The sequence below is a fragment of the Electrophorus electricus genome, chromosome 21 (assembly GCF_041902795.1).
Source record: "Electrophorus electricus isolate QZ-2024a chromosome 21, ASM4190279v1, whole genome shotgun sequence".
Taxonomy (NCBI): domain Eukaryota; kingdom Metazoa; phylum Chordata; class Actinopteri; order Gymnotiformes; family Gymnotidae; genus Electrophorus; species Electrophorus electricus.
This window is the reverse complement of record NC_137517.1, coordinates 14,131,276-14,145,695: the sequence shown is the minus strand read 5'-3', so window position 1 is coordinate 14,145,695 and position 14,420 is coordinate 14,131,276. Positions and strand designations below refer to the sequence as shown.

Here is a 14,420-nt window from a genome sequence, read left to right as displayed (position 1 = left end):
CTTGTTTGATGCTGCTGACTAGACCTCAGTGACTAGCAAGGTTTTTCAACCACACATGCAAACTTTCTTCCACAGCATGAAGGACAAAATCAGGACAGAGCATATATTTGAAACTGTTCATGTCATACAGAACAGGCCACAATATTTATTCAATATGCAAATTCAATTCTGTCTTTAAAAGGTGCGAGCCAGTAGTTGAGATTTTGACTGTTTAAGGATGACAGCACTGAAAGGGTGTTTCTTTTGCATTGATTGGGATTTTTTCAAAGACCTTTCAATGAGGCAACAGAGACACATTCTGACTACAATAATTTATGTGTAGCTAGTGTGCTGACCAAAAAGAAAATAATTGTGTACCCCAAGAATTAAACATATATAACAAGACAAGGGAAAGACTGTACCAACCAGAAAAGAATCACATCTTGATGTGATGGATTTCTTACGGCCTGGAATGATGCTGTGGTTTTAAAGCAGGAAAGAACTGTGGACTGTTCCAGGGGACCTCACCTGGGATACAATCCGGGCACGCTGCTTTCCGAGTAGAGACTCTCACCAGTGCTCTTCTTACCTCATTTCTCATAAGTTTGGGTGCAGGGCAGTGGTGGTTACCTGAGTCTGAGACGTGTTCTCAATACAAGCATAGAAATGATACATAGCAGTAGGGAGGGAGACGTCGGTGGTCGCCGAGTTACTCACATTGCTCTGGAAATCTGTGATTGCTTAGATCCTTTGCCACATGCGTTGGCTATCCGAGTTAGTGCTGAAGAAGGTTTGTTCTTTGTATTGTGGATGGCAGCTTTCTGCTTGTGACTGGCTGCTTGCTGTTGGCTGATTTGAAGGCTGCTTCTTGCGCCCACGGCAGAATTCTTCCGCCATGTTTTGTGGTTTGAAAGTGCAGATTTGCTTTTATTGAGTCACATCATCTACAGACTTCTTGATAAATCCAGTGAGAGGTGTTTACATCAGTTCATTTACATCAGTTAGAAAGTCTCCAGTGGCTGCAGTTTTAAACATGTCCCAATCAGTACATTGAAAACAGTCTGCAGAGGCTTTGCAGAACTCAGAAACAAATTTCTATGTTGTAGCCTAGATCACAGGCTTAAGATATTGATAGGGATCTTTCTGTTTATGTGGAAGTTAGAAGATTAATTTCCCTACCATCCCTACCTAAATCTGTGGTGGGGCTGTCCAGCAAGTATCTATGGTAGATAGAATGCATCACTGAGAACTTCACGATGTACCTGGGCTGTGGTCACCAGTCTAGAATGCATCACTGAGAACTTTATGATGTACCTCGGCTTTGCTCAGCAAAATCTTACTTTCCAAAAATACATTTGCAAACCACTGTGGTTTTTTAAGCTTTTCTGATGAACAGGTTGGACTCATGTTTATTAACAAAATAGCAAAACAATGTGCTGCACAAGTTCTTTTCACTGTAGTAAGTGTTTTTTTTTAGATTGACGCTTCAGGATCGAATAAGTAAATTGATAATTATTTTCTCAGTATAGCAGTAAAGCACACTCCATCTATATATGGTTAGGTGCTCGGCTTCAAGCGCTTAGAAGGAAAAAGGGCTGAGAAGGTGTCGTGTGATTGGTAAGTTTGTGGCAGGGGGTGTGCGATTGTGTGGGTTACAATCAGTTTAAAAGTGTGACTAACACACTTCATATTTTGCTGAGCTGAAGACTGAGGAGGACATAATGGCAATGCTGAAGGTCCTGCAACTCTTGCTTTTGACAGCAGGTAAAACTTCATACACAAACCCTGGACTTAGAAGGGAAAATAAAGCCATATAAACATATTGCTTACATTCAAAAATAATTTCAGTTTTGTGATTGTATCAGTGTTGTGACGGTGACTGTGTAATGTTGATTTCTGAGAATGTAGATCAACATGTAGTAATAATATTATCAATAATAGCAGTAATAATAATCATTTAGGAGTTGAATCTGCTGTGGTTAAACATCGACTGATTGGTGGAAAACCTTGTGGCAACAATGTACGCCGCCATCAAGTGTGGGTTTTTCAAGTGACACATTCAGAAAAAAGTTTCTGTGGAGGAACTCTGATCGACAAGAACTGGGTGTTGACTGCAGCACACTGCTATAATAAGTCAGTGATCGGGTATGTAGAGGTTGATTAAAATACTTGTGTGTTATTTTATCATTTTCATTTTCATCTGAGTAATGCATGTGTATTTGAATGTGTGTGTGTGTGTGTGTGTGTGTGTGTGTGTGTGTGTGTGTGTGTGTGTGTGTGTGTGTTTGTGTGTGTGTGTGTGTGTGTGTGTGTGTGTGTGTGTGTGTGTGTGTGTGTGTGTGCGTGTTTGTGTATGTGTATGTATATGTTCTGCAGAAGTGTTGAAGTCTGGGCAGGTGTTCATCCAAAGAGAGCATACCAAAAGTTTAACATTCAGGCAGGTGACATCCATAAATATGATGTAACTGAGAGAACAGGTGACATCATGCTGCTCAAACTTCCTGGACCTGTAAGTGGAATCACTCCTGCTAAGCTTCCTGACTCCTCCTGTCAGACTCCTGTTAATGGAGAGCAGCTGCAGATCGCTGGTCACGGATCTACTGTTAACCGAACTGGTAAAAATTATTCTGAACAAACTGCTCATAGAAGTAAAGGCTATTATGTAAATGTACATAAACCTTTCTCTTTGTAGTTTTGTTTCAGTTAGTTTATTATTTTCTCTTTTATCCTGTGTAAAAGAGCATTCTACAATACTTTACATTTAAATATTTGACTAATTTAAATATGAGACTGAACATTTTTATGCTTTGGGTGTATAGTGTGCTTGTTCTTGTCACAGCCATACTGTCAAAGTAGATTAAGTTTAGATGCAATTTTTAAAATAGCAGAATATCACATTCAGTGACCTTTTTACCTTTTTAAAGCTGAAAATGTTCAACTCTGTGGACTCCAGCATCAGGCTCCTTCACATGTGTTTATTCCTTCTGTATTTCTCACTTTTTGTTTGTGTTTGTTTTAGGTCTGCTTGTACTGCACTCTGAGCTGTAGCTAAACTACACCAGAATGCTGAATAAGCACTTACAATAATGTCACGCCCGTATTATCATTTCTTCTTCATGTTTTAGGACCTGCCGACCTGAACCAACCTCTGCAGTGTCTTGATCTGAAAGTCACAGATTGTCCTAGATCCAGAAACAACTATTTCTGTGGTGAAGGTCTTAACTCACCTGTCTACGTCTGCCCAGTAGGACACCTACCATTATGATGACATATATTATTTCCTTAAATATCTTAAATATAATGTAAAATATAAAATAAAATAAATAATACTGCCTCTTACAATTTATTTCAAGTTATTTCAGTGCTAGCAGTGCCCCTTTGTGGTGAATTATGTTAAACATGAGTGAATGAGTTACAAGCCAGGTCTATGAGGTGCTTTATATCTATGGAAACAACAATGGAAAAGAGAAAGAACTCCCTCCATCTCTCAAACAGGGGGACTCCGGTGGAGGCTGGCTGAAGAAGAGGTTTGGGAGAACGGGTGTGATCTATGGAGTTCTCAAGAGTCGCTGGAATCAATGTACTAGTAATGCCAGATTCACAAGTGTGTGTGCTTCTCCTATCAGGAATTGGATAAATGATACCATGACTAATCACTGAGACAGCAGGTCCCATATGAGTCCTATATGAAGCTGTAACAGTAGAGTCACATATAAAGTTACAGACTATGTACTACAGCTGATCTGTCACTCTACTTGTGTTACAATTAATAAATACAAACAGCATTCCATTATGTGCATCTGTTTGACCTTCATTTTTGATTTCATGACTGATTTCTAATATAAAATTATTACTATTGTTACTTTTTAAGATAGTAATAGTAAAGGTAAATAAAGATCAAAGATTACACGTTAGCGAGATGTCTAACCAGTGAACACTGAAATATTCTTCTTCTGCCCAAGATGCTTTTATGATTAACTGTTTTTGTCAGTTGACCAGTACTCACAACAATAAGTCGCCACAATAAATCACCACCATAATTTTACTCATAACATGCTGTCATTGTAAAAAATCACTTTAAAAATCCAAAACAAAAAACGTCACCGTTGGTCATTGTTTGTTCACTGATGTATGTTAGTGCGTGTATAGTCATTTGTGAGATGTGATTGTAGTCTGTGTTTAGTTAAATGTATAAGTCATGTATGTCGTTAGTGTTGTGTGTGAGTGCCACTGTTCTATATGTTTTATGTTAAATGTTTCACTTCGAGGGAGTCTGTGTGTCCTGCTCCACGCCCACCGGCACTCAGGCCAGCGACAACATTACACGCAATAAGTCACCACAATAAATCATCACAATAATTTTACTCATAACATGCTCTCATTAAAAAAAATCACTTAAAAAATCTAAAACAAAAAAAGGTTTTTGTATGGGAGTTTTTATAACGTTTCTATCAGTGCTTGAAATAGACACAAAGTCTTTAGTATTCCCCTTATTCACATGTTGGCATGCGTATCGGCCAGTATCAGCACATCATAAAGTATCACATTCTGAATTACTTCAGTGAATAAAAGATACTAGGAGAGATCTCTGATGCTCACTACATAAATTTATTTACTCAAAGTGATAATAATTTGGCAAATGGTTATTATATGCAATAATAATATAGAATAATTTAATAATAGGCAATAAGAGGTGAACCCAAATGCAGAAGCAGAAGGTAGGGGAGAGAGAGCAAGAAAGAGAGAGAGATAGAAACAGAAAGTGTGACTTCTTTCCCAAAGTAACTGGGGGGGAAAAAAAGTGGCAAAACAGGGAGAAAGCCATGCAGGTTGATTTGTATCGCCCCTTTCACACACATTCTTACACAGTAGCAATTCAAAGTGCTTCAGATATAAAAAATTAAAATTTAAAATGAAGTTGAGACACATCTCTTGTTTGTGGGCAGTGCATCTCACCTAAAAAAATCCTCTTTTCTCTTTTTTACCCTCCAAAACACATTGAAATTGTCAATAAACTTCAGGTTGTTGGACATGCAGCTTTTGTGTAGCCAAGTGTTTGTTTTCCATGCATGCAGAGGAATACTGATAAATGTTTGAACATCAAACTTTCTAGTTGTGTTGAAGAGGTTATTAAAGTCCCTTTTTAGTTACTCAGACTCCTGCTTTCTTGTATCATGCTGGTCGACGTGCACAATAAGCCACTTTACTGTTGTGTGGTCAGCCATTATTGTTGGCACTTTATCATTAAACTTCTGCATTAATTAGACTTTACAGTGGTTCAAATTTGTTTGGCTGTTGAAATGATACTGTACTGTAGGCTCTGAGCAGCAGTCCTAGCTTTAGCATTAGCAGTAGATGCATGGACAATGAACGGACATACAGTCATTTTCTTGTTCCTGTATCTGTAGCACTAATATTAAAAATGACCAGTTTTGACTTCGTAGCTCTTCTGACTTATCAATAAATAATGCTCTCAGACACTGTGGCTTGCAAAATGACTCTTATATAAGAAAAAAATTGGAAATGGGCAAAGAAGCAGAGTTAAGCATGCGACTCCATCTCTGCACATGCTCAGACCATTACAGGAGAATTCTCATAACTTGGAGTCAGCAATTATATCATGAGTGAACAGCTTGGAGATCTAGAGGACATTATTAGGGAAGCAACTGACTTCCTCAAGCTTCCTAATGGGATGCTGAGGTGAGACATCGGCTAGCAGAGAGTCTGGACCACAGTGGACAATTTCTAGTCTCCAGGCGGCCTGCTGTCCCTGATGGGTGAAACATTTCACCAGCTGGAAAAAAGTGGTGAAATGTTTTTTCAAAAACAAAAGAAGAAAAATCTAAGAGCCAGACTGAGTCTGTTCCTCAGTTGGAGGTTTATTGTCTCTTTAAGGGAGTCCCAGCCTGATACTGCCCCTCAGCCCTACCTTGACCTCTTTCCATGTTTTTATTTGGAGGGGCTCTATGTACCTGCGTCAGGACCTTAAGGCCCAGCAGGCCTGCCCCATGGAACACGTGGTGAGAACTAGGGGCTTGAGGAACAGCACACGGGCTTCATTATCTCAGTTTTCATCTCAGGATGCTGGCAGGGAACACAACAGTCAGTTTCTGGACCTCAATGCACTCGGGGACACACAAGCTGCTTGTGCAGTGTCGCAGGACACACTAGCAACAGCAGCCACACCCCTGGACCCACTGCTAAGAGAAACAGTGCCCCTAGACCCGTCGCCTCCCACAGCTGTTCTTCTGGACTTTGCCGTGCAACGTGCCGGACAACCTTCGGACCTCCTGGACCCACCACCGTGGAAGGAATCCACCCAGTCTATTCCAGTTCCTGTTCCTGGCATGAAGGACGCCTCTCAGCCTGTTCCTGTTCTTGACATAGAGGCATGTCCCCATGCCTCGTACCAGGCCTGTTCCATTGGCCGCACCTCGAGGATCTCCTTTGTGTGGGCCTCCTGTGATGCCCAAGACATCCTGCAGCCGGCCAGTGACTCGTTTGCCCCTCCCTGGCATTGCGGTTCCCATGGCAATGTCTCGGTTTATTTACTTCCTGGTTTTGTTTCCTCCTGCTTCCTTGTTTTGATTCTGCCCCCTAGTTAGTTCCCTTAACCTACCTGTTATTGTACTCACCTGAATCGTGTTAGTCCCCATTAGTCTCTGTATTTATACCCCATGTTTGTGTTCAGTCTTTGCAAAGTCTTGTTTACCTGTGTTATGATATCCAGCTCAGAAACATTGTGTTTGTTGATTCTGGCTTATTGGATCACTGCCTGTTTCATTGGATAGCCCTCTTAGCCTGATTCCTGTCTGTTTTGGTTTGCTTCCTTGATTGCTTTTTGAATTTTTGACCCTGGCTTGTGTACTTTGGATCACATCTGTGGTATTCCCATTCTCTAATAAAGCTGCATTTGCCTTACTGCATGCGACTCCGTCTTTGCACATTCTCAGACCGTTACGTCTGTGGTGGGACATAAGAACTGGGTGTTGACTGCAGGACACTGTTACAATATGAATGTTTATGTGAGAGGTTAAAAATACACTTAGTTAGTTTAAGCTTATACAGTCATTTATTTTTTCCTTTCATGATGTTTGTGTTCATGTGCAGCTATTTGTTCTACAGAACTGTTTCAGTCTGGGCAGGTGTTCATCATTATAGAGAATTCCAAAAGTTTGACATTAAGTCAGGCAACATTTATTTATTTATTTTTCATTTTGTATATTTATTTATTTGTGTGTGCAATTATTGAAGCAAGAGAATGTAGAACAGTACAGTGTAGGGGGTTGATAAGTAAATGTCTATCACATCAAACGGGAGAAAAAAAGACAAAATTGTATTATTACACTTGCAATTAAAGACTTTCAGAGAATTACAGACTATATAAACCATTTTAACAGCCAGTAGAGCAAATAATGGTGCAATTATTCATTTTAGCTTAAGTATAAAAATTATTACACTTGTGGATATGAAATTTAGCTTAAAAAGGATCAGATTAATAATATAATATTGTCTTACCTTTTTTCTACAAGTATCAGTAAAAGCAAATAAAACATATTCTAGTCACAAAGTGAAGTCAGAGTCAGTATGTTTGACAATAAATCTTGCCAAGCTCTTCCAAAACAGTTTCACATGCTCACATTGCCAGATGTAGTGATGTTTCAGGGTTAGTATCACTAAAGGAGCATTTCGGGAGCATACCTCTTCAGTTTAGTCAAGAAATTGTTGGTAGGATAATATTAGTTTTAAACAATATTTCCCTCATTTTGTTCTATATTAAGAATGTGTTATATATAATTCTTTATATAGAAACAGTATCCTTCTGAAACAAGGAACAAATACTCTAATTGTTATTTTTGCATGCAGGGGAGAAACATGTTCTACCAACCAAAGTGTTATCTGGCTCAAGATCTGAGACCAGACCAGACACTTGTGGATAACCAGGTTTTATTTGTAGCAAAATGAGCAATAAATGAAAACAAAAACAGGCAAGGGTATTAGCCAGAAATATATCGGACATGCACAGTGGGACGTGCTCAGCGTTCGCAAAAGAAAAGTGATAATACTTCGCAATCAAAGAACAGAACAGGAAAGACTAAATAACATAACAAAGATGTGATACAGGTGAAACTAGTAAACCGGTGATGAGGATCTGATGAGGTTTAGGGAATACAGGAGTTGTCATGGGCTGGGGTTGGTCGTGTGACAGTAAGTTACAGTGTGCGGGTCTCCCCAGGATATCCAGTCGCCAGGGATGAGTGTGGCCAGGTTAATATCTTATCGCGACAGTTAACAGGTACAAAGAGTTTACCCTCTGGACATTCTGCGGTAATCTCTGTGTCTGTCAGTAACTCCTCAATCTCCTTGTCAATCTCCCAATTTATTGATGCGACTTTAATTTGTGTAGGAAGAATGGCGTTAGGGTCCTCTGTTTCCCCCAGGAGCATACGTGATAGGGCGTGCGCCTTAGTATTGCGAGAGCCTGGACGGTAAGTAATGTAAAAATCTAACAGTGAGAAAAAAATAGACCAGAGGGTTTGACGAGAATTTAGACATGCGCATGTATGCAAGTTTTTATGGTCAGTGACGACGAGGAAAGGATGGTTAGCTCCTTTAAACCAGTGTCTCCACTCCTCCTGAGCTAGTATTACTGCTAAGAGCTCCTTTTATCCAATGCTGTAGTTACACTCTGCATTACTGGCAGCACATAAGCAGCAAAGAATTATATAACAACCGTGAATCAGGTATCCCATATAAACTAGCTAGAGCACTTTCCATCTTTCCAGCGTTTATGAAAGAGGTCTTCCAGGACTATCCGGGCAGATCTGTCATCGTTTCCCTTGACGATGACATCCTGACATTCCCAATGATGTTTCCCTTGACAATGACATTCCCTTGATGAGTTCCATCTGCACGAGTTTAGCTACTTTGGCTACCTCATTTACATATCCATTGTGCAGATGTAGGCAACTAAAGTTGAGTTGGTGACCAACTGGCTCTGCTTCCATGATGCGCCATGAGCTCCTTCAAGGAGCTCAAAATGGCCTTCACCACTACGAGTCTGCAACATCCCAACCGTGCCAGCCCTTTCAATGTGGAGGATGGCATGAAAGGGTGTGTCGTGTACACTGATTTTTTCTGCAACAAATTTTTCAATGAAAAAGAGACAGAAACAGACTATAAACATTCTGACAATGTGACAGGTAAGTATTGTAGTAAAAGAAAAAAAAGGTTGAATAAAGAGATATCAATTCAACTGAGAGGTAACAAAGGGTCAGATGGGATTCATTTAATGCAATTTCTCCTCAGAACTAGAATATGTGACGAGCAGAGCAGGGGAAGTGCTGACCTCTAGTGGGGATATTGTTGGGCAGTGGAGGGAACAGCCCAGTGAACATGTTCTTACAAGAGGCAGTGCCTGAAACCTACAGTGACTCAAATTCCATTTCTGTGGATGAAGTCGCCATGGTAGTTAAAAAGCGATGTAGTGACAGGACAGCAGGTTTAGAGTTGAGCAGAGATGTTGAAGGTACTGAACAGGGTTGCAGTTGTGTAGGGCAGTGGTAGCTCAGTGCTTAAGGTACTTGACTTGTAAACAGAAGGTTGCTGGTTCCAGCTGCCCCACTGCCAAGTTGTTACTGTTGGGCTGCTGAGCAAGGCCCTTAACGCTCAAGTTGTACTTAATTATAAGTTGCTTTGGATAAAAGCGTTAGCTAAATGCCATAAGTTTAAATGTTGTGTGGTTAACATTCAATATCACATGGGTATGGAGCCCAGTTTTATTGCAGCCATGCTGTGTCCAAGAATAATTTAAATATTATATAATACACTGCCTGGACAAAAAAAAGGTCACCGCCTGGATATAACTAAGCAAATAGGTAAGAGCCTCCCATTGGATAATTACGGCATGGGTGATTATGTTTCAGCTGGCAACAAGTTATTTAACCCCAAGTGATGCAGTGAGTAGCTTCTCATTTGTTAAACAACCATGTCGAATGGCATGTTGTCATGGAAAAGAAGTTAATCTGTTTTTGAAAGGTCAAATTATTGGCATGCAGCAAGCAGAGAAAACATCTAAGGAGATTGCTGAAACTACTAAAATTGGGCTAAGAACAGTCCAACGTATTATTAAAAAGTGGAAGGACAGTAGGGAATCATCATCTTCGAGGAAGGAAAAAAATCTTGAATGATCATGATCAGCGATCACTTAAACGTGTGGTGAAATCAAATCGTAGAAAAACAACAGTAGAACTCAGGGATATGTTTAATAGTGAAAGTAAGAGCATTTCAGCATGCACAATGTGAAGGGAACTCAAGGGATTGGGACTAAACAGCTGTGTAGCCTTAAGAAAACCACTTGTCAGTGAGGCTAACCGGCAAAAACGGTTTCAATTTGCTAGGGAGCATAAAGATTGGACTCTGGAGCAGTGGAAGAAGGTCATGTGGTCTGATGAGTCCAGATTTACCCTGTTCCAGAGTGATGGGAACATCAGGGTAGGAAGACAGCTGGCTGAAGTGATGCACCCACCATGCCTAGTGCCTACTGTACAAGCCTGTGGTGGCAGTCCTATGATCTGGGGTTGCTGCAGTTGGTCAGGTCATTTTCACACATGGATTGGCCACCACAGAATCCAGACCTGAACCCCACTGAGAATCTTTGGGATGTGCTGCAGAAGACTTTGCGCAGTGCTCCAAATCTCCCATCATCAATACAAGATATTGGGGAAAAATTAATGCAACTCTGGACAGAAATATATGTGACATTGCAGAAGTTTGTGGAAACGATGCCACAGCGAACGCATGCCGTAAAGCTAAAGGCGGTCCAATGAAATATTAGAGTGTGTGACCTTTTTTTTGGTCAGGCAGTATATTAAGGAAAATTCTTTGGTTGAAATGTGGGAGGAAAACATTTATCAGTCAGAGTAAATGTAGTATGAATTAGTCAGCAGTGTATGCCATAACATATAAGTTCCATATAATATTATACAGAGCCCTGCTGCTCCTCAGTCTCAATGAATATGAATATAAAAACACACGGCAATGCTGAAGCTCCTGCAACTCTTGCATTTGACAGCAGGTAAAACTTCATACACAATCCCTGGACTTAGAAGGGAAAATAAAGCCATGTAAAATGTTTTGTTTACATTCAGAAATATTTTATGATTGCATCAGTGTTGTGATTGCATAATGCTGCTTTCTAATAATATAGATTAACATAATAATATATTGAAATAACAAAATTATTATTAATATTAATAATAATTTAGGAACAGTGGTTAAACATCTTTTGATTGGTGGAGAACCTTGTGACAAGAGTGAGCAACACCACCAAGTGTGGGTTTTTGAACTAAAGAGTTTCTGTGGAGGGACTCTGACTGACAAGAAGTCATGACTGCATCATACTTCAATAATAAGTAGATAATTGGGTATGTAGAGATTGATAAAATGTTATCAAAGTATGTTTATCATTGCCATCTACTTAATGTGTGTTTGTGTGTGTATCCTGCAGAACGGTTTCAGTCTGGGCAGGTGTTCATCCAGACAGAAAATTCCACTTACAGCTGCAGGAAATTTGATCAGCATGATGTCACCTATTTAACATACAGATGTTATCTGACTTAATGCCAAACAATTACACACACACACTCACACACACACACACACACACACACACACACACACACACACACACACACACACACACACACACATCTTGAAGAGTAAATTATTGTGTAAGGTAAGTATTTTTGATCCCTAAACCTTCACATATCCAGCAGTGTTCTTATTGTAACACCTCCCTGCAGTCAACACAGAAACCCTCAGCTGTAGTTCTGTAGTCGTCCTCTTGGTGGCACCTTTTTTTTCTACAGCATTTTCCACCAATCAAATGTTGCTGACTCACAGATGATTTAATTCTTGCAAATCAAGGTCTTTTGGTTTGATTTTTTTGTCTGTTGATTAGGTATCCTGCTTATTGATTTAATAGTACCATTACACAGGACAAAAGTAAAATGTCCTACGCCAGTAGAGCTCCATTAGAGCTTCACATAGGGCCCTGTCCACTCTTCATTCCAGTAACCACAACAAGGCGAGCTCCTCTCAGGGGTCATCAGGTAGGCACTGCCCTTTGTGCCTACCAGTGAGGTCTGGCATCTCAGACCCTCCAAGCTCCCTTTTAAACCAAGCTGCACCTCTTTAAGCATAAACCCAAACTGGCCTTCCTGGTGAATAAGGCTGAACTCAGCCCCACTGCCACCATCAACACATGCTCATTGTCACCAGTTCTATATGGGCTTTATGCACTAACACACCCAACCCATAACATCTATATTGGCCTTCCCAGTGACTAAGGCTGTACTCTGCCCCACTAGCACCACTAATGCATACTTAGTTCCACTAGTTCCACATGGATTTTATGTATTATATCACAAAGCATTCCCCAGCACTGGAGATCCATCCTGGCCTCCCAGTGACTAAAGCCACTGGCACCATTAATGCATGTTCAGTGCCACCCATTCCATCTGGATCTGGCACATTACACAATGACATGACACACCATCACACTCGCTACACAGGCCTCCAGGTACCTAAAACACCAAACCACCAATTATGGTGCGTTTCCCCAACTAGTCTGTGCTCTCCTTATCCACAATCACTGGCTAGCCCTTTCTGCTACTCCTGATAACTCCTTGACAATTACTCTTAATTTAGGGCCTCTAATTCTGAACTACACAAGCAATGATGTAGCAGTCTAACAAAATCATCTCACAGCTCACATCAGCACATTTAAATTCTTCAAATAAGCTTGTCAGCGGTAGCTCCAGTAAATGCCATAGCATACTACACTACTTACACACCAGCCTAAGCACTTTCTTACGGTTTTATTCATAATCCTCTCAAGCTGCAGTACTTCTGTAATTGGGACTTAATAAGCATGATTTCTTCATACCTGATTTCTTTATGTGCTGCACTCAGCAATGTTCTTAAACTCTTTACTGCTTTCTGATAAACTTGATTGATAAACTTCTAGACTTGCTAGATTTAACCTTCATCCTTGCCCACTCAGGATTATCACGTATCTTCTGTCGTAACTGCTGTGCACATGGTACTGTCAGCTTTGTCATGTCATCCATGTTTGCTCTGGTAGCTGGAAATCGTCCTGCAGACTCTCCCGCCCTACAACCCACTTTTAGGTCCTAATTATCACTTCCATTCCCACTGTAAACACTAACCAGCCATTATGCCAATTTCCAATCTCTCCTAGGATGTAACAAACTCTCTTATATTAAAACAAAACTGGATAATCTCAAAATATGCTTTAGCCATCTGAGTGATCATATTCACTGAGTTTTAGTGGAAGTGAAAATGATGTTTTATCTGCTACCAGAAGCAAGAGTTGCAGGACCTTTAGCACTACCATAATTCACTCCTCTGAGAGAAAATATCAGATGGGTCAGATATTTGTATGAAATTTTATCCACGGCATCACCTCCATCACCACAAACCCAGCAATCACACAAAACCATCTCAGTGTTTCCTTCTAAATGCTTGAGAACTTACATATACATAACTTACATATAACTGTAACATTTGTTTCATTTGTTCTGTTTCATGATTGATTCATGTCAGTTTTGCCTTAGTTGTTTCTTAACCTTTATACAGGACAGCTTAAGAAGGCTTGCAGGGTAATACCAGTTTGCCTCTAAGTGCCATCTCTGTATTGGCTAAGTCAGACACAGAGGGGACCATGTGTGAATGTGATGTGTGAAAACCACACTGCTGTGGCACTGCAAGAAGGAAGGTGAAAGTGGCATGCCTATAGTAAGAACCGCACATCTCTACAACTTGAGGCCAAATTCAAAAGATTTTCTGATTTCTACTTCAATGGTTTCAAATGTATATGAAGCAAATACTCCTTGGAACTGCAATGCATGACAGTGAAAAGTTTTAAACTATCAGTTAGTGCCTTCTATCCCTCTAATGAAGAAATTCTGTGAAAGAAACTGTCAGTTTGTGATGGGTGTGACCTACTCAGCTGCAGAACTGCTGACTGGGTCATGGTTCAGTTCACAGCAACATTTTCAGATGACAGTTTGAATATCACAGTTTGGTACAAAGGAACCCCACCCCCACCCCCACCCCAAATGCATATGTCTAGGTTTCTTTTATTTTGAACAGGCAATAGTGCAAGTTACTGTTTGTTCCACCTAGAATCATATAATTCCCCTGAGGTAGTTCTACAATCTGAACTGTACAACTGTTTATTCAGTATACAAATTCATACCACCTGAAACCAAGATAAAAGGCTGTGTTCAGCCAGGATTTTATTAGTGTTTTAACTAACTATTTAATGATGTTATTGTTAAGTATATTAGTAATTCTATTATTTAGTATTTGATAAATATGAATGTTAAGTTGTTTAAAGCACAAGACACCACTGT

At 40.1% G+C, this 14,420-nt stretch overlaps 1 protein-coding gene across 1 annotated transcript; it reads left to right on the top strand.

Annotated features, from left to right (window-relative positions):
- The first annotated feature begins 1,640 nt into the window (after window positions 1–1,640).
- On the top strand, window positions 1,641–3,754 carry LOC118240652 (trypsin-2-like). Its single transcript, XM_081704932.1, has 5 exons — window positions 1,641–1,743; window positions 1,941–2,124; window positions 2,356–2,594; window positions 3,105–3,223; window positions 3,475–3,754. The coding sequence occupies exons 1-5, from the start codon at window positions 1,701–1,703 to the stop codon at window positions 3,637–3,639; spliced, it is 750 nt and encodes a 249-aa protein (XP_081561058.1). The 5' UTR covers window positions 1,641–1,700; the 3' UTR covers window positions 3,640–3,754.
- Window positions 3,755–14,420: the final 10,666 nt, after the last annotated feature.

Excerpts from the sequence above, each read along its gene's own strand:
- LOC118240652 (XM_081704932.1), top strand. The coding sequence starts at position 1,701 with ATGGCAATGCTGAAGGTCCTGCAACTCTTGCTTTTGACAGCAG. Across the intron at positions 2,125-2,355 it reads TATAATAAGTCAGTGATCGG|AAGTGTTGAAGTCTGGGCAG; the intron begins GTATGTAGAGGT and ends TATGTTCTGCAG. Across the intron at positions 2,595-3,104 it reads ATCTACTGTTAACCGAACTG|GACCTGCCGACCTGAACCAA; the intron begins GTAAAAATTATT and ends TTCATGTTTTAG.